Source organism: Mytilus californianus, unplaced genomic scaffold, assembly GCF_021869535.1.
Source record: "Mytilus californianus isolate M0D057914Y unplaced genomic scaffold, xbMytCali1.0.p SCAF_5, whole genome shotgun sequence".
NCBI lineage: Eukaryota > Metazoa > Mollusca > Bivalvia > Mytilida > Mytilidae > Mytilus > Mytilus californianus.
The window spans coordinates 53,228,110-53,252,441 of NW_026262701.1; the positions used below are offsets into that span (position 1 = coordinate 53,228,110).

Sequence of the window (24,332 nt, forward strand, 5' to 3'; positions counted from 1 at the left end):
TAAATTCTTATAATTGATAATCAACACTGCTGCTATCATAGAATTGTGATTAAGTACCTACGAAACAAACATTCGTTCTAGTTTATCCTGCATAATGACAATCACGGAGATGCTTGATGAACTTTAATAGTGCAGGGATACATGGCATCCCCCTCTATCTGGTAAATGACGTCATAAAGGTGCACATAATTGACAAACTTGTTCGATGAAGGACATAAATTGAAAGTGGTCTATTTTTTTTAGTTACACGACGGATGATACTTGTGACACAATAACTTCTTTGCCTTGCGTTTCAGTCGAGATTACCCCCGGATTTTGGTGCTGTTCTTCCGTAATAATTTTAGTTTTCTCTGTAGTTTTTTTGTTGTTGTTTTTTTTTTTTTTTCCTGGTATTTTGAGTTTTATAAGAATTGACTGTGTATTGTCTCCTTGGCATTTTATCTCACTTTTTTCATTTTTTTTTCATTTATCTAAATGGGTCTACAGGTAACTATTGATTTCATATATTGTTCTCAAGAATGTTTGACTTGTTGATCACTTTATGTTCGTATTGAAGTAAATATGATACAAATTTTAGAAACCAATTTTTTTTTTGTTTTAGCAATAATTATGTGCGCTAAAAGATTATTTTGGAAAACTAAATACACAAATCAGAAAAAGGAATAAAACAGAAATAACCTAGTATACTGAAACTTACAACTTGTTCACAATGACAGATTACTCATTATACTTGTACATGTAAAATATTTTTAACAAAGGCCTAGGGTATTGTCAAAATAGAAGATAAGTATACATATGCCAGGAGCACACCACATATCTGTTCATTATACATGGTATATGTAATTATCGAGTATCCTGTTCTACTGAACATCAAAAATTAAAAAGTTTATAAAACATGAATAAAGAAAAATAATTTGTATATAGATAAATAATGTCAGACTCGTGTGTTGTTTTATATTTATAACGTCACCTTACCATACAGCACTAAATAAAATAACTCTACTGTTACGAATAACATCTCTTTAGTCTTCCATCGTTTTAACTGCTTGAATCTCCACATTTACATGTATATGTGTATTGGGCTCAGTCTATTCTAATGATTTCTACTTGGGGAAAAGGGTAAGAATATCCAAGATATAAAGGGGCGTACATAAAAAAAAACAATATAAAATCAGATTCTGTAACACGTGTTATGCGCTAGGTTCGTTTACATGTTTTGTCAACGATGGCTGTTTGCATTTAACATAACCGTCAAATCAAACTAGGATCGTTTACAATATTTTTAACCTTTCATCATTAATTGTGCTATCAATTTAAAACAACAAAAAAGGTTACAATTAATTAATGTAAAGTTGAACTTTTGATGATGTGAATTTTCTAATCTTTATAGGTTATGTTTGGTCATATAGTGTCTCGTGTATAAAAAGTAAAATAGCAAAAATACCGAACTCTAAGGAAAATTCAAAATGGAAAGTCCTTTATCAAATGGCAAAAACACATCAAACGAATGGAAAACAACTTTCATTTTCCTGTCTTAGTACATGCATTTCCTTGTGTAGAAATTGGTGGATTAAACCTGGTTTTATAGCTACCCAAACCCCTCAATTATATGACAGTTGCATAAAAGTTTCATTATATTAACAATAATGTGTGAGCAAACAAAACACACATAATAGGTAATAATGTCAGAAATTGGGGTACAGCAGTCAACATTGTGTTATAATCTTAATCACTATAAAAACAACTATGTCAACAAAGAAAAATAAAATGGCACAAAAACACTCTATAGACAAAGCACATAAGCAAAAATGAAAAGAGAAGAATATAAAAAATGACCATAGCATAATAACAAAATGGAGGTACGTATTAATACCGAGCCACGCCAAAAGGACATTACCAAAATTGGACTAAACAGTAAAGATTAAAAATATACCTAGACATTTAAAAAGATCACTATAACACGTAATAAGGATCATTTGAGGATGATAAACAACGTCAGTACCTATACTTCAAGACTATCATGTATTATTTATCAACAAGGTCTTGGTATCTTCCGATGAACTTTTTTAATAAAACAAAACGAGACGTTCTTTTATAATACCCGATTCATCAACTTTCTGGCAAGACACTAGTGACGTTTGATAAAGTCTGAATAGCAGCTACAAGCTCTTGAATACCCAATAAGTTGGAAAATGTCTTTCCTATATGCAGGTGAAGTTGGTATATTGCTGCTTAGGTGGGGAAAATTTGTAATTTCAAATTAAAAAAAATTGTCTGGTTTGTCATAGATTCTGGTACTGAGATGAGCACTGATGTCACATTCGAAGTAAAGGTATAAAAAAGAGGCGGATAAGGTATATTCAAGTACTTATAAATCATTGGTTGCAAAAGGTTCTAGTTGAACGTACCCCATAAAGGTTAATCCAGAACAGCAATTTGGACGCACAAAAGTATAAAGTGATATTCTTATTTGACAGTACGAAACGCTGGCTTGTGTAAATTAGAGTTGCAACGTCGTTGTACAATGCATCGCTTTTGATACACGTGTTATAATATAATTTTAAAGATGTTTATACTTAGTAAGCAGTTCAAGCAAATCTTAAATGACCGAATACTGAGATGTTTTACAACTGGTGTGGTGGAGACGCTCGGTTTGTAAACATGTAAATAAAAAAAAACATTATTTCATCGTTTAGCACCCTGATTTGCTAACCATTAGCAAAAACGAAACAGTGGAATTAAAGTTAAGCTTGTGATACGATAGATATCAACTTTGAATACTCATATAAATTGTCATAGTTGCACAAGATTAGAAGATAAATCAAGTAATAAGTCAACCAATTTTAACTGTAAGCTAGGAAGAAAAAATGACCGATGTGGTTTGAAAGAGAAAACAAAATATTTGTACAAGTAAAAAAAAATGTAAAACACCTTTTTTATTAATTAATCGGTATCATTATAAACCAGAAGTTTCAATTGTGGTTTGATTCTCTTTACTTTTTTCACATTATTTGACTCGTCGTTTCGTTACAATAGTCTTCATTCAATCTTGCTGTATTCCTTCAACCAATATATTGTCCATACGATGCAGTTTCATCACTTAGGCTCAATCTTTCACAAATACAAACAGTCTTTATCCCAGTTTCCATTATTCAAATAGATGTTTCGTCCATATCTGTACTTTCGATAACTGTATTTGCGATATTAAAGGGACGTCCTATAATTGAAACATAACATACAAGTTAAAACATAAATGAACTTACACATCAACATCATCATCATTATCATCATCCTCATCGGAACGGGTAATTGTTACTTTTTAAAGGTGCGCGGTTTTTACTTTATGTTCCAGTGTTTTCTTTATCTGTGTATGTGTTGTTTCTACCCATGTCGCTATTGGCTCTGCTGTTTTAACCTCTCCTATAACAGTCAGAAAATGTTCGAGAACAGTCTTTAGAACAGTTTAACTAGCACTTTAAAACAGTTACTGGCAGAATATGATCTATCCTAGCATTGTTTTGGACGGTCTGTTTTAGAACTGAATATCACAGTTTTATCGCTAAAATAGTTTTGAATAATTGTATTATTTATAAACTAATACATTAATTGACTTGTGTTTTCGTTCTTTTCGTTTATTGCTATGGCAATGTCATTTTTTTTCGATTTATGAGTTTGAATATCCTTTTGGTATTTTTCGCCTCTCTTCTAGCAAAATATTTTGATATAAATCGTTGATTCCCTTTTATGGTCATAGAGTTTTGTTTAAATCGATATCATGCATGTATGTTTGTTTGCACAGTGTTGACTGCTGGATCTCAATTATCCTACCAGGAGCTCTGTATTAGTGTTAATACTTTTTGATCCTCCAGAGATCAAATAATATAGAAGTTTTCAATTATAGATCTACGTAGGACCTTTAACAATAGGAAAAACCATACCGCATAACAAGCTTCAAAAGGCACCGACATGACAATTTTAAAATAATTCAAACGAGTAAACTAAGGGCATTATGTATGTACAAAAACACATTTGATATACAACAACAAACGACAACCTGTGAATTACAGGCTCTTTTCTTTGAACAGTCACATACAGAGTTTTAAGAGTAAAACATGTTTGCGGCGCCGACCCTTACCATGATTTCATACCGTGGTGTAACAGCAAACATAAGAAAAAACTATAGAAATCAGTTGAAACAGGCCATAAGTGTTCTCGTTGGAATAGTTTAACTTACTGTGCGGGATTTTGCTCATTGTTTAAGACCGAACGGTGACCTATATTGGTTAATTTCCACGTCATGTGGTCTATGGTGGAGAGTTGCCTCATTGGCAATCATACCACATCTTCTTCTTTATATATTGACTCATCAGATCGACAAAAACATTTAAATACATTTTACACTAAATAATAGCTGAAAAGGATTGATTTGTTTATTTTACATGAGAAACCGTATTGTATTTGAAGCTTGGCCTACGTAAAACATTTTGCTGTTGCAAATTAAGTTTACCTGGTCGTATAAAAATAAGGTTGGCGTAACGCGGAACAGCCGATTTTGTGTTGTAACGCGTTTGCGCTTATAGTAGATATACTGCGATTATGCTGGTTGACGATGTATAGGTCGTCTTATTAGAATGTTCAATACTCTGTTATTAATGGCCAATCTGTCTAAGAATCAGGCAGTGGTGAAAACATGACAAACAAAAACCCACTGAGCTTTACATTGATTTAAGTTTAGAATGTATAATGGTGCATGAATATAACATTAGTTTCCTTTCCCTGTTCTGGTAATTCAAGATATAATTTGGTTGAAATGCACTAGAAATTAACAATTAAGGGGAGATAACTCTGTAATTTGCAATCATTCTAACCAAAATGTATCTGGATATTTCTCGAATTACCAGACACACAGAATTGAAAAACCTACCATTTCTAACTCAGGATGAGGGTACCTTCAAAATAGGGTGGTTAGGTCGTGGGTTTTTTTCGGACAAGTTTTGATTTTTTTCTCAATTGCCTGATCCTTACAAAGATTGGCACTTAAACAACCATTTTTGATTATTTTGAACTGATTGTTAACATGGCTACATTGTCTCCGTTTTGAAAAGCTTCCATACCATCATGTCCTATCATTCAAGTGCAAATAAAGAAACAAACCTTCAGTATCATTTTCGTTTAAATGTCTTTGTCTGCTGCACACTAGAATTAGATGAAATGCATTCATGATTGATATGTTTACATCTTTTCATTCTGTAAGTATGTTTTTATAATTTATATGCCTGATAAAATGAATCGAAATCAATTCATTATTACGAGAAAAATTTACAATTTGTTTTTTTATTTTTTTACTTGCATAATATGCATTACCTTTTGAATTTTACAACATTTAAAAGGTCAAAATTGAAGTTAAGCTACGTAATTGTGCTGTGCAGGCACGGAGGCATGGGTCGTCAAATGATTAATATTTTGATGAATACATTCATTTCAGAATATATCACTTTTGTCGTATACAATAACAGCATATGATAAAGCACAACTCACAACCGAACGACTTGATTATTTTGGAGGGATAAAGGAAATTTGTTCTTAGAACAGCTTGATATCTGTATGTACATGTAACCTTTGAATGTTTTGAAGGATTTTTAGCATCACAAGCAACCCTTATGAATAAGAATTTAAGGTTAACAATTTACTATTTTACTTTTAAAGTTAATCCTGTAAATAATAGAGTATTGACTTCTAACCTGTTGAACTCTGCGGAGAGTGACAGCAGAAAAGAAGTGTACCGATGTTTTAGTGTCGACAGACTTCTTGAAAGACAATGTGAAATGACATATATACAAAAACCTTTAAAATGTTATCAAGTGTTCGGTCTGATTATTAAGTATCATGAATTGTCATTTCAGTAGCGAATAAGTTTTACTCGAATTTAAAAAAAGGTTAAAGTACAATTGAGTTACTGAATTGGAAATTATTGAAAACCAACGAACTATGTAAAATATTAGTCAGGCCATCCATTATTTGTTGAACTAACATTGAATATTGGTTGTCATTATTATTTTTCTTCATTACATACGCATCTCAAAATATTTCCATTGTTGGCCTTATTCATGTTATTGTTATTGGTTGGCTTTTTGCAATTTACGAAACCACAATCAAGGCATCAATTATGGAACTTGACTGTAGTACAATGTTTGACTTGTATTATTTGAGATATTTTTGGTAAGGCTTTTATAACATGTCAGACGGAAACTCATTTGAATCCTAGCTGATGATTTTTTTAGGTTAATATACCCACTCGGTATTAGTTTTCAATGAACTTATCAGTTTAAACACCTTTTTGGAACAGTTGACAACGGGCGATGATTTTATAGGTGTTTCCTTTAGACTTTATTTTCACCTATAAATGTGTGTTGCTGATTGTTGGCCAATTTGCACAAAAATCTAAAAGTCGAAAAAAAATATCACATATTTGACATCAGAAAAGAAGTGTACTGATGTTTTAGTGTCGACAGACTTCTTGAAAGACAATGTGAAATGACGTATATACAAAAACCTGTAAAATGATATCAAGTGTTCGGTCCGACTATTAAGTATCATGAATTATCATTTCAGTAGCGAATAAGTTTTACTCGAATTTAAAAAAAAAGGTTAAAGTACAATTGAGTTACTGAATTGGAAATTATTGAAAACTAACAAACTATGTAAAATATTAGTCAGACCATCCATTATTTGTGGAACTAACATTGAATAGTGATTGTCATTATTATTTTTCTTCATTAAAAACGCATCTCAAAATATTTCCATTGGTGGCCTTATTCATGTTATTTTTATTGGTTGGCTTTTCGCAATTTACGAAACCACAATCAAGGCATCAATTATGGAACTTGACTGTAGTACAATAAAATTGAGAATGGAAATGGGGAATGTGTCAAAGAGACAACAACCCGACCATAGAACAGACAACAGCAGAAGGTCACCAACAGGTCTTCAATGCAGCGAGAAATTCCCGCACCCGGAGGCGTCCTTCAGCTGGCCCCTTAACAAATATATATACTAGTTCAGTGATAATGAACGCCATACTAAACTCCAAATTGTACACAAGAAAATAAAATTAAAAATAATACAAGACTAACAAAGGCTAGAGGCTCCTGACTTGGGACAGGCGCAAAAATGCGGCGGGGTTAAACATGTTTATGAGATCTCAACCCTCCCCCTATACCTCTAGCCAATGTAGAAAAGTAAACGCATAACAATACGCACATTAAAATTCAGTTCAAGAGAAGTCCGAGTCTGATGTCAGAAGATGTAACCAAAGAAAATAAACAAAATGACAATAATACATAAATAACAACAGACTACTAGCAGTTAACTGACATGCCAGCTCCAGACTTCAATTAAACTGATTGAAAGATTATGTCTTCATCATATCAATATCAGGCACAATCCTTCCCGTTAGGGGTTTAGTATCATACCATCATAACATATATGAGAAGAACATAACCCGTGTCATGCCAACAACTGGTTTTTAAATAATTGTGTTTAGTGCCGATGCAAAGACCCTATAAGTGAATCAATATTAACGCCAAAATATGCAATCTTTAGTGACCTGACAACAGTATCGTAACTATATCCCTTCTTAATAAGTCTATTTAAAGGTTTTGTTAGCTTCAGAGGTGAATACTGACATTTTTGTGCTTTATAAAGAATATTTCCATAAAAAATTGGATGTGAAATACCTGAACGTATAAGAAGTCTGCATGTTGAGCTATATTTACGAATGATGTCCCTACACCGATGATAAAATTTAGTAAATATTTTGACTAGTTTGTGATATCGAAAACCCTGGTGTAATAATTTTTCAGTAATACATAAATTTCTCTCGTTAAAATCTAAAACATTGTTACATACACGAGCGAATCGTACAAGTTGAGATATATAAACACCGTAAGATGGTGACAAGGGAACGTCACTATCTAAAAATAGATAATTAACGATAGGAAATGAAAAATCATCTCTTTTATCATATATTTTAGTATTAAGCTTTCCATTAATGATATAGATATCAAGATCGAGGAAAGGGCAGTGGTCATTGTTAGTATTAGCTTTATTTAAAGTAAGTTCAACAGGATAAATTTCTTTAGTATACATACTGAAGTCGTCATTATTGAGAGCCAAAATATCATCCAAATATCTAAAAGTATTATTAAATTTGTGTATCAGATGTTGTTTCGATTTTTGTCATAAATTGTAACTCATAGCAATACAAAAAAAGGTCCGCAATAAGTGGTGCACAGTTAGTCCCCATTGGAATTCCGATAACCTGACGATATACGGAATCTCCAAAGCGAACAAAAATGTTATCTAGTAAAAATTCAAGGGCATATATAGTATGTTTGATTTGTATTATTTGAGATATTTTTGGTAAGGTTTTTATAACATGTCAGACGGAAACTCATTTGAATCCTAGCTGATGATTTTTTTAGGTTAATATACCCACTCGGTATTAGTTTTCAATGAACTTGTCAGTTTAAACACCTATTTTGAACAGTTGTCAACGGGCGATGATTTTATAGATGTTTCCTTTATACTTTAATTTCACCTATAAATGTGTGTTGCTGATTGTTGGCTAATTTGCACCAAAATCTAAATGTCGAAAAAAAATAATACATATTTATATAGTATGATTCATTTTTTTGACATACATTTGTATGATATTGATAGACAATAATGAAGGTTGTGCGAACGTAAATTTGATTAACTCCACTACCATATGTTATAGGTTTTTGAATATTTTTGTTTAACATCTGGGTTTTTCTATAGTTGGAGGGTTTCTCGAATATTCTTAATAAGTATTGATAATATGGAATATGATTGGTAAAGCAAAGCACATTACGATAAAATTAATTTTGATGTTTGAAAACGTATTCCATTTCAAGTTCAGGACAACAAGAAAGCCTTTTATGATTCCCGGGTAGAATAAAATTAAAGAAATTAATTTAATATACATTTTAAAAGGAGCAGTCCTGTCACTCCAGTTTTTTTTTTATTTTAGAATCTACAGAATAAACAGGAGATGTTAAATTTTACAACTGTCTTTTGATCGAGAAATCGAAAACAGTAAGATCATATATATTGACAATAAGATATTTACCTTTTCTATATTTCCAGCAAAGGCATACGCAGCAAACTAACGCCAAAGTCGCTATAAAAGTTCCTGATGTTAAAAGAATGTATCTTGAATCTGAAATTTGTGATGAATCACTGCTTAATACAACATTTAAAAACATGATTAAAGTCAAGTTATAATTTAGTGTGAACTAGTTAACAGTTACTGTGAGTTTTCCTAACCGGGTTATTTGTATATTATGTCATTTTGTTTTTCTATAATATTTTTTCTGCAGTTTCTGCAGATCTGATGATTAAAGCCATACACGAATGATTTTCCGACTTTTGTTTTAATGACCGTTGTACTACGTATGACAGGGTTGCGCGCTCGAAACTTGTGAAACCCAGTCAAATTCTGTACGTGCCTACCCAAAGTCATAGCCTGAAATTAAGTGGTTGTTGTTTGAAGTCTGTCATAAAACAAAATAGTTTTTGGTTAATTTGTCAATGAATAAATAAGGTCGTTGGTTTTTCCGCTTGGTTTACACTTTGTCACGTCGATCCTGTTTATAGCTTACTATTTGGTATAGATTTTGCTCATAGTAAAGGGTCATACAGGGCCTTAATATGCAAAACACAGTCATACTTCATAACATTATCAGAAACAAATCTGTTTAGTCTTCGCTGAATGTTTATAAGATATTTATCATGAAATTATTATACTTAATCTTCTGCTAGAGACATACCGTCTTTTTCGTCATCTTTATCTGGAAAATATAGAAAAAAAAGTATTTGTTGTATAGTTAATACACTGAATGTTCAAATAATATTTCGCTATACACAGAACAATTTGTTCACAATGAATTTAAAATCATCGCTGGTGTATTATTGGCTTGTAAATAAATATTTCAGCTTCATTTGAATAAGTGTTAATGCGATCAATGATTAAATCTTTGTTGGAGATGAGTTACGTTGCGATCAGCAAGTACAGTGGTTGAAATGGATGTCAAATGACCACTAACGTTTCCAGACAAAGTGTATTGCTTTTAATGAGAATATATCAGTTCTAGATTACGTTTTAGTATATATTAATAACATTTGAGAACTAGCATAAATTCGATGGACATACATTTGACAGCGAATGCACTACAAATTAAATGTGTTACCTGGTCAATAACGTTCAGGAGGCACGCTCGCCTTAAAATACAAATTTATGAAGCCGTACAAGTCAATATTCAACGTTTAAGTTGTAAGGATTGGAACGAGTTTGAACATAAAGAGAGCTACAGATATGTTTTAGATGAATAACTTTGACAGCGAATTTTTTCTAGCAATTCAATGAACAATTAAAACAATTATTATTATAATATTTGAATTGCCATCAACATAGCACATAGTGAACAGAACCACATCGAAAGTAAATGAAAAACCGAAGGCATTATAAATGGGATAGTACTGACATGCCTCAAAGATGTTGTGCGCTTTAGATAAGACCATATATCTATCCTGTAACCTGTTTAAAATGGGTTGCAAGTCTAACGTTTTAAGTTTAATATGCTCATCTTATGAGCTAATAAAGAAAGTAATGCAAATATTGTTTACATGTATCAAGTGTATTGGAAATAAGAAATCTATGGATTTCAAAGCTATTTGATAAAAAATTTTGAGTATCATAAGTTTAGAAACGCAAAATATAACCATGGTATCTTTGTTTTTGTCTTTTTTTTTTTCTTTCATCTTTTTGAAGATGTGTGTTTGATTGAAGCAAAACTCGTCTTTTATGATCCTTTAAACGCCAAATATAATTTTTTTTTGAAAGAACCAGGAACCTTGCTGTTTATGAAAACAAACCTTTCAACTGTGCATATATGCTTTCATAATACACATTGTTCAAGATTAAATTGAATTATGAAATAATTCATTCGTATAGGCTGCTAATTGAAAAGACAATTAGATAAAGTGTTTAATCAGAACAAATCTTATAGAACTAATACTTTTCCATCATATCAGCTGTCTCCGATCAATTGTATTAAAAGACACAATTTTAATAATAATTAAAAAGTTTTGAAACTTTACGTCCACACAGAAGTATACTCTAAATTTCTAAATTAAAAAACTAACATAACTAACATACTACCTTTTGTTTTCAGTATGTTGACATTTGCCTCATGCAAGTTACCGCCGTGGTGACATGACCAATTTCCATTAAATTGTTTATCTATTGTCCCTGTTACTATCATAACGGTTTCATTTTTATGAGGGTACTGTTCTATTTGTGCATAATCGTGTATAGGCTTACACTCTGGAGATGGATTAGGAACAATACAATATGCAATCTCAACTCCGTGGTTGTTATAGAAACGTACTGGTAAATGTAAATCATCAATCTTGCAGATGAATGTTATTTGATTACTATCTACATTCAATTGGAGACACATCTTAATAGAACAAGACAACACTCCTGCAAATAAGCATACTATTTTACTATCAACATGGTTTCATCTATTTGCGATTAAACATATCACTTGTCTGTGACTAAGCTCGTACACAAACATAATTGTTTTCATTTTTATCGTTCAATTTTATTTCATTAATAGAAATTCTCATAAATACATAAAATTATTGCTATAAATGATTATATAGTTTTCAAAATGGCATTATGAGAACTGTTAAACCTATATATGCCCATAAATAAAGTCCACTATGTCGTTGTTTTTTTGTTATTAATATTCACCAAATTCCTTGAATTATTTTTACAGCAGGTGCAGTTAATAATCTGATCAGTAATACAAATATAGAAATTTAAGCTTATTTATTGTTTCAGCAAGGATTGCGATTTTCTCTGCATTTCTCTGTTTTCACCCATTTGGTAATCTTTATGATATACTTTTAGTCCATTTTGATTTTCATTTTTTTCTCTCCAAATATTTAAGAGTTTCTAGCCAAATGAAAACAAAAAGATAAATAATTAATGAAGAGGGTCTCAATTGGTTAAAATTTGAACAATTGGACAGTTAAAAGCTTGTACAGATGGAATTGTGAAAGGATATAACCAATTTGTGAGATGCTTCATGAATCAGCTACTTACAAAACCAAACCAAATTAAGATGACAGAGAAGTGTAAATGAATTTCCTATTAATAATAGTTCCACACACAAGATGATTGACAGTTGCTGAAAAACCATTTGGATTTTTACTAAATAATTTGATGAATGCTCAAAGGCATTGAAACGCTAAGGTGTCCCCCCAAAAAAGAAGAAAAATTGCATATGCCATCAAGAATATTATGCGAATTAAGAAAACATATGCTTTATTCAAGGAATTTGAAAAGTGTATAAAATAATTACCAATAGGAAAAAGTTTAGTTAATGTTGACTACAATTATACGAAAAAAGCTAAGAGGTAAAGCGAATTTGTGTAAAGTAGCATTCTTATTCTTATTTGCAATAACATTATCCTTTAGTTTCTATAAACGATCAAAAAGCTGTAGTTTGTATACAATTGCATCTCCAAATAGCTTGAACATAATTGTTACAACATAGCCAGAACCGAATATCTTTTTTAAATGAATCAGCTGGAGCGTGCATATGTGATGAGGCAGCAGAAAGTTTCCCCGTGCTTGAGGTGTATGCTCTTCTGCATTTCTAAAGTTATGGTGTATTCTTGAGATAACTTTTCTTAGCTTATGTGTGCCACATCATTCACTCAATTTATGGCCAGTTTGTGTACTAAAATTTTAATAAGACGCTCACCACCTATTTTTGGCCCCCTTTCCTGTCCACTTCAAATTTTTCACTTTCTAACATTTATAGGGGCGGGATCAATATACCGCTATTTACACATCAGACCGTACTGGTTACCGGAATTTCAATACACAAAACCAGGTACTTCATTTCTCAGAAACAGGCAATATATGCCCTCAATTTTAGAATTCATTACGCCAAAAAGAATCACACATGGGCAAGTACAAAATACTATGATTTAGTTGAATAATTATTTATTTTAACATTATAAGTAATTTAAACAGTTACTATTTATAACATGTATAACATTGTCCTGCCTTGGACGAAGATGTCTGATTTTTCATCCACTTCAGAAATATACAGGGCACAGAACTTCACGGATCGGTTCGTGTGCTACACCAGTTACATACACCTGGAGATAGTATACTGACAATATATTATGTCCCAGCTTTAAGAAGAAATAGTTCACCACAACATAAATCTAAAAAAAACGATAGTTCACGTAAGGCCAAGCAATACGTCATTGGAATGCCATTTCTACATAAGGAAATGCCCGTACCAAACCAGGAATATGAAAGTTTATGGAACGCCACAGCTGTCTGATGTGGTACTCTGATATTACGTTATGTTGTTTTATTATTACTTGATGATATTTTGTCTTTACGTAATATGGTTGTGACATTACGTAATGATGTTTTGATATTACTCAATATGGAATAGTCGTTACTTAATGATATTTCGATATTACATGATATGGTTTCGTATGGACTTGATATTGTTTTGTCATTACTTAATGTGGTTTTGTCATTACTCGATGTGGTTTCATCAATATTTAATGTGGTTGTGTTATTAGGCAATGTGGTTTTAACATTACTTGATGTGTATGTGGCTTAACGTAATGTAGTTGTTTTATTACATGATGTGGTTTTGTGATTTCGTAATGATGATTTGTCAATTCCTTATATGGCTTTAAAATTACATAATGATGTTTCAAAATTTCACGATTTTACACTACATGATGTGTTCGTTCCAGTATTTGATGTGGTTCTGTCATTTTTTTGATGTGGTTATCGCATTACTTGATGAGGTAAAACCACGTGACTATTTTGGAAAAACTAGTTCTATTTTTAAAACCGATTTCCATGTTTTATTTGCCTCGAATGAGTGTGGCAATTCATCGAGTTAGAATTCAAATTAAAGTTCGGGTTACTGTTCGAATTAAAGTTCGAGTTGGTCTTCGATTTAAACTTCGAGTAATTTTCGATTTCGAGTTAGAATTCAAGTCATAATTAGAATTAAAGTTCGAGTTAGCATTGAGTTTCGAGTTGAACTTTGAGTTTGAGTTACCTTTTGAGGTAGAGTTCGAGTTAGACTTCGAATTTGAGTCTCATCTAGATTAAGATTTTGAAATTGGAGTTATTTAATATGAGTTCATATTTAAATTTTCTATCGCGGATCAAGAGCTTTTGCTAGGGCTTCCGAAAAAAGGGTTAGGGGTATGCGTACAAAAGATAAACAATGTTACAGTATACAAACCACCACATAGAAATCGAAATAAAGTTAGATGTGGTATGATTGCCAATGAGACAACTATCCACCAGAGTTTAAATACAGTGGATGTAAGCAGTTAAAGGCACCCGTAACTAATAACTAAACAACTTACGAAAAACAAATATGACACACATGAATCAACGACAACCATCGAATTACAGGCTCCTGACTTGGCACAGGCACATAAAGAATGTGCACGTGGTGGAATTAAACAGGTATGTGAACGCTAAACCCGAACCCTACTATGAGTGAATAGTGTAACAGCACAACACAAGAATAAACTGTAAGAAACAGCTGCGCCATGAGCGCATGATACGCCCGTCGCTTTTTCAAAGAATAAAGTTCAATAACTTCTCAATGTTATATCAGAAACTTATGAAAAACTAAAGGGAGGGTATCTTTATAGACATGAACCAGTCACCAAAGCACTTTGAAGATATTGTCCGAAACCCATTTTTTATGAATAATATCCCATAACTCGGAAATGTAAAATCTAAAATTTATAAAAATTAAAAGGAAGCTTGCGTCAATAGGTATAAACAAATCACCAAAGGTTCATGAAAACTGCTGAAAGCATTTTTGAGTTATTGTCCAAAAACTGGAAAATCCCCCTTTTTTAATGTGGTCTTCCCTTAAATAAATTGAATAAAACCCCATAACTTGGAAACGTAAAAACAAAATTTTATAAAAATCGAAAGGGAGCTCACGTCAATAGATATAAACAATTCACCAAAGTGTCTTGCAAATTGGTGAAAGTGTTTTCGAGTTATTGTGCGAAAACTGGAAAATCCCCCTTTTTTAGTGAATAAAACCCAATATCTCGAAAACGTAAAATCTAAAATTTATATAAAACGAAAGGGAGCTCACGTCAATAAATATTAACACTTCACCAAAGTTCATGCAAATTGGTTAAAGTGCTTTTGAGTTATTGTCCGATATGTTGTCGACGGACGGACAGACGGACGAACAGACGGACGGACGGACGGACAGATGGACGGACGGACAGACGGACGGACGGACGGACGGACAACGGTATACCATAATACGTCTCGTAAACGGGCGTACAAAAATCAGATGCAATTGGCTTAACTCTATAGATCGGTATGACTGGGCAATATAAACCCATCAAAATCCTGGGGTGATCTCGGGTGCTCCGGAAGAGTAAGCAGATCCTGTTCAACGTGTGGCACCCGTCGTGTTATTCGTGAAAGTACAAACCCAGTGATTTGGTCTTATTCGGTAGGTTACATTCGAGGAAAAGAGGACCGGATTGTGGTTACGACAACTGGAACATATTCGTCTTCACCTGTGAAACAGATATTCCAAAAAGTTTAGTTTTCTTTCAATTTAGTGCGAGGTATATCAGAGAATGAAATTTATAAAAATATATATTAAAATATTGATATTCGTATATGTCCAAATGATAATAAACGCTAAAAAAAATCGGAGAATTCTTATTTCATAATTGATGCTTTGTCGCTTAGTCCGATTCCCCCATTTCCCTGTAACTTTAGTGTGATAGTTGATTTAAAGTGTCTCATTTGTTGACAATAAAGTACATGTCATTTGATGTGTGTCCAGCCTGCGATATTAATGTCGCGGAAGTGAGACACAACAAACCTATATTCCGTCGTCGGCGTCTTCATCATTTAGATCGTTAGGTTACTCGTTTAAATTGTTTTTACATTTGTCATTTCTGGACCTGTTATAGCTTACTATGCGGTATGGGTTTTGCTCATTGTTGAAGACCATACAGTGACATATAGTTGTTAACTGCTACGTCATTTGGTATGTGGTGGAGAGTTGTCTCATTGGCAACCATACCACATCTGCTTATTTTTATATAAGTTTGAGTTGCATTAAATATTACCAAATTAAACTATTTTGTCATGATATATTTTTAAACCTACATGAATTGTTATAAAAATTGTATAGGAGTTCATCTTCTATATCGAGATAAAGCATGTACAGAAAAACATTTTTTTTTTTAAATTTTTTTTTTTACCGATAAATGGACGTTTTACAGTCAACACTACACTTTTACAATGACAGCAGCAATCTCAGGCGAGACACAGGGTTCCGTGGTATTCTTCACGAATTTATTGTAATACTGCTTCCATTTGAGAACTAAGGGAAAAAAACGGCAGGACCGGGATATCCCCCGTATGTCCGAAATATTGATATTTTTTTTGTACTTTTTTTCTTATATTTTCCTGCCGTTCCCCTTTTTCATACCAAATAACTCTGAGCAACAACTCAAACTTTAATTTGAACTTGAACTCAAAGGATAGCGACGCTCATCCGAAGCACATTAAACAAACGACATAATTATGGAAATCAGGCTAAAAATAGAACTATGTTTTTTACAAAGTGGTGCCGTGGCTTTACCTCATCAAGTAATGTGATAACCACATCAAAGAATGACAGGACCATCAAATATCGGAACAAACACATCGTGTTGTGTAAAATCGTCAAATTTTGAACCATCATTATGTTATGTTAAAGCCATATGATGAATTGGCAAATCGTCATTACGAAATAACAAAACCACATCATGGAATGAAACAAATGCATAACGTTAAACCACATACACATCAAGTAATGTTAAAACCACATTGCCTAATGACACAACCACATTAAATAATGATGAAATCACATCGAGTTATGACAAAACCATATTATGTAATGAAAAAACCATATCAAGTCAATACGAAACCATATCACGTAAAATCGAAATAGCATTAAGTAATCATATCGTCGAATCAGACACAACTGACGAATTGTGTTTCGAATCAGTGGTCGATGACTACATTATATTAACCCTGCAATAGGATGTCCTATCATACATTAACAACCGAGCAGTTATTGCTCTGCTGTAATTGCATACTATATGCTTTAGTCTCCGCCTACTACCGAATTACGTTTGTGTACTGCTTGCTCATGACGTATTGTGTGCACTTACGTGACCTATAGATTTGTGTATTGCATAAAAAATAAATTAACAAAAATACCGAGCTCTAAGGAAAATTCAAAACAGAAAGTTCCTTACATCAAACAAATGGAAAACAACTTTTATAGAACGCCACAGCTGTCTTATGTGGTACTCTGATATTACGTTATGTTGTATTATTATTACTTGATGATATTTTGTCTTTACATAATATGGTTTTGACATTTCATTTCTATCAAAACGTTACTTACTATTTTCTTTGTTCCAGTGATCAACTGATCATTCAACCCTTTCTATGACAGTTAACATTAGATTGCTTCAACTTTTCGTAGAAAAGGGGACGACTACTCGATTAAGAAAATGGGAACTACCAAACCCTATGGTTGCAAAGTCCGCCAGTTATTTAAGTGAGATGCGTGTTGCCCACTGGTTAGTTTTAATGTAGTGTTTTTTGTCCTCTCGTCGTCTTTTTTTTGCCATGTCGTTGTCAGTATATTTTCTACGTATGAACTATCAAATTCCTCCTGGTAGCTCCCGCCTATTTTTTTGGTATCATAGGTATTTTGCAGTTTGGTGAATTTAATGAATATTTTCCACTCTTTTTTTCGACGAAGAAGCAGCCATTATCATCGTCAATATACATAACATCTCATGTTAGGGTCAGATAATTTGAAATCGTTCCGATACTTATCAAGTTATCCATTGAAAAATTTCCATTATTTAAATTTAATATAATCTTTTAATATTGAATTTTACCATTTACCAATAAATAAATTCGATTAGAAAATAAGTTCAACTTACTTTTCCTCAATTTATTTTTTTGCATTTACGCGATAGGTTTATTAAAATGCACAATTAGTAGCATTTTAGAGTTACGCTGTTAAGTTATTTATCATATTTTTAAATACATCTTAAAATTAATATATCTAGTTTATTATTCGTACAAATATTGACAGAAAGTTATAATACATAAAAACCACTCACACTTTAACAGGCCAAACATTCATACCCTATGCTACACATTTAGTACTTGAGGTGTTACGAGATGAAGTAACTATTTCAGGGTGTACACAGAATGAAAGAGAACTTTAAAGAATAACCAATATTTAGAGAAAATTGGAGTCTACATAATTGTAATAAGAATTAATAGCTAGTTATTTGTAAAACCTAGAATTAACTTGACACGTGCGAATTCAGATGATAGCATGAACAGCAGGGTCGTACCTTACAATGCAAAGTGACGGGCGAAGCGTTATTCGTTTTGATTTTCAAAAAATCATGCATGAATATGTTACGAAGCGGTTGATTGCCTGTGGGACAAAACGTCAAACATGAAATGACGTCATTACAGTAGTAGTTCAAATAAACTAGGGTCTACTCAAAGACCGATAGCACCATTTAAAAGTGACTTATAGACAAAAAAACAATCCTGGACAGACTTACCGGTTCTAACCATTCCTGTAAGAAGTAGCACTGCTAACAGTATCGAAAATGCCTTCATCGTGATGTTAGATTCTGAAAAAAAATCTACATGAGAGTAACCTTATACGAACATTGAAAGTATATCGTGTCATTAATCCTTACACGGAATACTATACTAATAACATTATCAGTAAGTGACATATTATTTGTTTGTTTTTTTTTAAATTTATTTACAAGACTGGATTGAACTACTGCCGCCTTATTCTATCTTGATATATTCAATATTTGAATTCATTCATTACAAGTTTATTTTTTTTCTTTATCATGTGTTTTTTTCTTTATTTTCAATGCAGATATATTTATAACCATGGTACACATTATAAACCGCTATTTTTATTTTTTATAAATGCTCTGATTTTGTGCTTTAAACTGAACGTTTTTAAGTGATAAGGAACTGTCCGTTTTGAATTTTCCTTGGAGTTCGGTATTTTTTCTATTTTACTTTTTATTACACAGAATTAAGACAAGCCTTTTTTCGTGTATTAGTGTAATAAGGAAGACACTATACATTAGTGTAATTGAATTCAATGTTTACTCAGTTACCAGTGAATACAACTGAATAGATACCCAACGAAGCTTATTGACATCTATTATGTATATTTGAATCATTTACAATGTAATTATTGTGACATTTAACGTGTTGTCAAGTACGGGAGATTATTTTACGGTTAGTCAATGAAAACGAAGGTATTTAGTTCATGGGTAAATATTTCATTAACTTAGATTTACTTGCATTATGAAACATATATTCATTAGTTCCTTAGCTGTCATGTTTGTGCAATTTGTACAATATTTAATTAAAAATGCAGCACACACAGATTGGAACCTTGAAGGTTTATTTGTTAATCAAATATGAAAATTGTTAATTTCAAAAGACCCTTAACTCAAGAATGGCAGCTGCTGGTGTAGCTATTTATATATTGAGATAAAAGGATGTTTACGTCTCGTCATGTTTAGGGGACAAAATACATTTACCAAAAGCAGTCATAGTCTAGTGACATTTGGCGATCTACATGTTTTGAAAACATTTATTTATAATTCAAGTTCATAAATTAAGATATGAAAATTTACATTGTCTATTTGAAACGAGCAAAAACAAACCTTTAAACCTTATGAAAATATATTTTGTATACATGTATGACGTCAAAAGTTGATATTCTTAATCTTTGTTATAACTATATCTTGTATACATGTTAGACTTCAAAATTTATTAATCTTAACCGTACTGAATGTTTCATTTTTGCATGTTTAACTTTGACATTTTCATATTTGAAGTCAAATAAACAATATTTTGAATACATGATAACTTTATCTTGTATACATATAAGACTTCAAAAGTTGAAATTCTTCGTCTTTGTGAATGTTTTATTTGGTACGTTTAATTTTGACATTTTCTTATTTGATGACAAATAAACAATATTTTGAATACATGATACTTTATCTTATATACATATAAGAATTCAAAAGTTGATATCCTTAATCATTGTGGATGTTTTATATTGGAATACTGAACCATTTATTTCAATTTTACAGACAAGCAGAGGAGAAACCAATGTAAAGGAGTTATGTTCCTTGATACTTTGAGTTCCAGAACGGAACTTGGTGACCCCACAACCACCACCACTCACCCACCCCATCCTAGCCCCCAAAAATAGATCTAGAATCAAACTAATTGTTTTTCTGAGCCGCCCAAAATATGCTCCCCTTTAAGCTAGAATTGCAGAATGAAGATAATAAAATAGTACGTTTTAAATTAAAATACAAAGATGCAATAAAAAACCACAAAGAGATAAACCTTTGAAAATTAACAAAATAACCATTACACAAAACGGAGTACAAAGATAAGTATCAAGGAGTCAACAGAGCTTTTTTTGTACACATGTACACAGGATCTATTTTGAATAAAATAATCAGACAACCAATGGTGGGTAGCATTGGAAGAGAAAGTTAGGAATTAGGTAGCAACAATTCACTTGCAAACTCAACATATAGCCAAACGAAAATTACCAAAAGAGGATACACTGAATTATCATAGGTCTGTTCTATGTTCCAAGAAATTTCAATCACAGAGGAAGAACTGGATCTTCCTTAAATGTATTGGATACCTTAATTACATAAATGTCAATACAATCAACTTTGTATTGCTGGATCTTCCAAGTGCTTCACTAAACCTCTTTCTAAATTTTTTGACATATTTTTTTCCCATTCCAAACAAAAAGACAAAATAAAAGAATTGAAGATGCTTTGTTTCATTACAAAATGGTTACCATAGATACAAGTTTTCTGTCTTTGGGAGTGACAAATCGTACTTTGTAAAAAAAAACACTATGATTCAAACCAAAATTTCACTCAAATTGACATTATCAATATAATTGGTTTCTTGCTTTGGAATCATATCTCTAAAATTTTGAGGACGGATTTTTCAACCATCAACATGAACAATAAACATTCTTATTTGAACCAACTGTGCTCCTCTTGCGAAGTATATTTTTTCCTATTAATGTTGTTATTCTTGCCGACTTGTTTCAGATGAGACAAACTTCATACTTACTCTTCTTAGGAAAAATTAAGAGATACTTATTATTAGAATTAATTGCGCATGATAGCATTTTAACAAAAAAAAATAGACAGTCCTGTTTTATGTAGCAACATCCAGCAGTGCATGCATTATGTGCATATGGAGTATGTATCTCCCAGTTGTTCATTCCAGAGTTTTCATTTTCTATAATGATTTCCTTGAAAGTGGGTTCCTACTTAAACCAAGAGTTTCAGGTGGCGAAGTTGAAATCATCCTTACACACACCGATGAATATTTTTATTGATTTTTTGTCTATATGTGAATTTCTTACCTCATTTGTTAAAAAACACATAATGTAGTATATTAAAAATACGAGAGTCATAAAATATAACAAAAGAAAAATTATAAACAAGAAAATATCTGTCTGTACCAATAGTCCGGATGCGCAAAGAGTATAGTTTTTCTGAAAAAAAAATTTTCAGGTCTCAAAAAGACAGTTCCCTTTGTTTTTAATTCTTTGTACACAATAGATCAATCAAGAAATGACTATTTCTCAGAGTAATAATATGCGCATTAAGCGACATTTACATATTCGTGTTATAAATAAAACGTACAAATATAACAAGTTACCATGACTTTTCATTACGGAAGAACATTGCTTTTTTAATGAAAATTCTCTGTATAAGATAATCTAATCTACTTACCATATCTTGTAAAATCTTTCCTTTGAAGACATTGGTTCTGACAAATCCACTCCACTAACTTAAAAAAACCACATGTCCATATTTATCGAGTTAAATACCTAAACTATATATAGATATATACATAGAAATTAGTACATGTTTATACGTGCTAGCGATATAGAGGGCTGGATATCTTTTTCGAACAGTTTAGATATTTGATATAGTTCTAGTCTGTCATGCTTTAACTATCATTTCAATAAACAAAATATTATGTGATAGTTATTAAAGGTTCATGGTTACACTTTAATGAATATTAGATTTTATTCATATGCAGTCAACCATCGGATTATTAAAGAAATATAGGAATATATCTCTGTCGGGGGGCTGTTTTCCCGTGGATACTGTATGTATATATTTATATAACTATGTTTAACGGCAATAACTCTGTAGTCGCTTTTAAGATTAATATTTCCTATTTTTTTAATGTTTGCGTTACTTAATCAAGCGTTGGACATCATCAAGGACTTTATCAAATAATACATTCAACATGTTCAACGTATATGCAATCAATTTAAGAAACTCCTTACCAAATTAAATGTCATTATGAAGCGTTTGAACTTCACTCGAGTTCTGGAGAAAGTTAGACATGAATTTGGTATTTTCACTAGCGAATTCATTTTGAATAGCATATAGTACTTATGTATCAACATCGAAATCATTGCCATAAAAAAAACTTGTTGGTGGTTCAAATTGTATTGTTTTGAATTTGACCGTTAGTTTCTCGTTTGAGTTGTTTTACATTTTTCATGCCGGGGCTTTTTATAACAGACTATAATACCCTATGGGTTTTCCAATGGTTTACGGCTGTATGTTGACCTATTATTGCTTGTATCAGTGTCGTTTGATCTATGGTAGTTAGTGTCTCTTTTGAATACAATTCCTTATTTTTATATTATCGTGCAAAACTTTAGACTTTTTAACAAGAAGTAAATTTATGAATCTGCAATCAATTTGGAAATTGTTTTAGACGTCGCCTATATATAAATTTAAATTTATAATCTATATCAAAATAATATTTAGAAAAACGTTGTGAATTCTTTTAAAAGTAAGGTTTTACGGTTAATTCTACTCCCCGAATGATCTCAAAATTAAGTTTGCACACTTTGGGAATACGTTTTCAGAGAGCAAATCGTAACCTACACAATCGATATCTGTTTTTGTTGAAATTCTACCACATAATTTACATGGTTCTTCTTTAAATTTGGTTTTTTTTGCACACAAAAAAGATTTATTGGAAATTTCGAAAAAGATCTTCATTGATCATGCTAAATAAAAGTTCAGACGTACATAAAAACGATGTTGCTAAATTGTGAATTTTTAACAAAAAGCATGTTTTTACCTCTTTTTCCACATACCCCATCATAATCCCCTAAAAGTAACCCAAACATTTAGTTTTGACATCGCAATAAATTTTAAATACCATATTATAACAAATATGGTACATACGTGTACATCATGAACATGATGAAATTCTGGCCTAAAATGGTGCTCTCAAATTTGTTATTTTTAACATTAGAATTTTTTTAAAACCTCAATGTATATCAAAATTTCCCAAAATTATAGTTATTTTAATTATGCATACAACATGTACAAATTATGGAAATCTGTTGGGGCAATCTGGACGTTAGTCTCAGATGCCTGAATTTTTTTATCAGTTGTTATTGGCTCTAAACTAGCTGTCAGTGACTGCGAGTACTTTCAGATCAGTACTTAGTGTCTTTTTGTTGTGGGTATGTATAAGTACCCTGCCACGTACACTCTGTGTTTTTGTTAGATGTATTTCTATTTGTATCCCTCTGATGAGTTAAGCCTTTTTCAACTGATTTTTAATCTTTTGTTCTTATGTTGTACTGTTGCACCACTGTCCCAGGTTAGGGGTAGGGTTGGCGCTTTCAAACTAGTTTAACCCCGCCACATTCTGTATGTGCCTGTCCCAAGTCAGAAGCCTGTAATTTAGTGGTTGTTGTTTGTTGCTGTGTATCATATTTGATTTTATTTCATTATTTTGTACATATTTTTATATTAACAACCAACATAGAACTGCTGACAGACGGGTAGACTAACAGACACACATAAAGATAGACAGACAGAGAGAGTGTAAACAATGTATTATTCATGTTATTGTAGTATTTGTATACAATTATTGTTCACATTTATGTGAAACAAATTCCGATACCGGTTAAGAATTAAAAAAACATATTGGCATTCTAAACATATGTTTACATGTACAAAAATTTTAG

General features: G+C 31.9%; 1 protein-coding gene across 1 annotated transcript; it reads right to left on the reverse strand.

Moving 5' to 3' along the window:
- Positions 1-2,953: 2,953 nt before the first annotated feature.
- Positions 2,954-22,135, reverse strand: LOC127701413 (uncharacterized). Its single transcript, XM_052205275.1, has 7 exons — positions 22,054-22,135; positions 18,793-18,864; positions 11,243-11,566; positions 9,852-9,872; positions 9,152-9,241; positions 5,155-5,196; positions 2,954-3,217 (listed from the first exon to the last, which is right to left on the reverse strand). The coding sequence occupies exons 2-7, from the start codon at positions 18,848-18,850 to the stop codon at positions 3,153-3,155; spliced, it is 600 nt and encodes a 199-aa protein (XP_052061235.1). The 5' UTR covers positions 18,851-18,864; positions 22,054-22,135; the 3' UTR covers positions 2,954-3,152.
- Between the last annotated feature and the right edge of the window lie 2,197 nt (positions 22,136-24,332).

Excerpts from the sequence above, each read along its gene's own strand:
- LOC127701413 (XM_052205275.1), bottom strand. The coding sequence starts at position 18,850 with ATGAAGGCATTTTCGATACTGTTAGCAGTGCTACTTCTTACAGGAATG. Across the intron at positions 9,873-11,242 it reads CAACATACTGAAAACAAAAG|ATAAAGATGACGAAAAAGAC; the intron begins GTAGTATGTTAG and ends TATATTTTCCAG. Across the intron at positions 3,218-5,154 it reads AAACGAAAATGATACTGAAG|GACGTCCCTTTAATATCGCA; the intron begins GTTTGTTTCTTT and ends TTTCAATTATAG.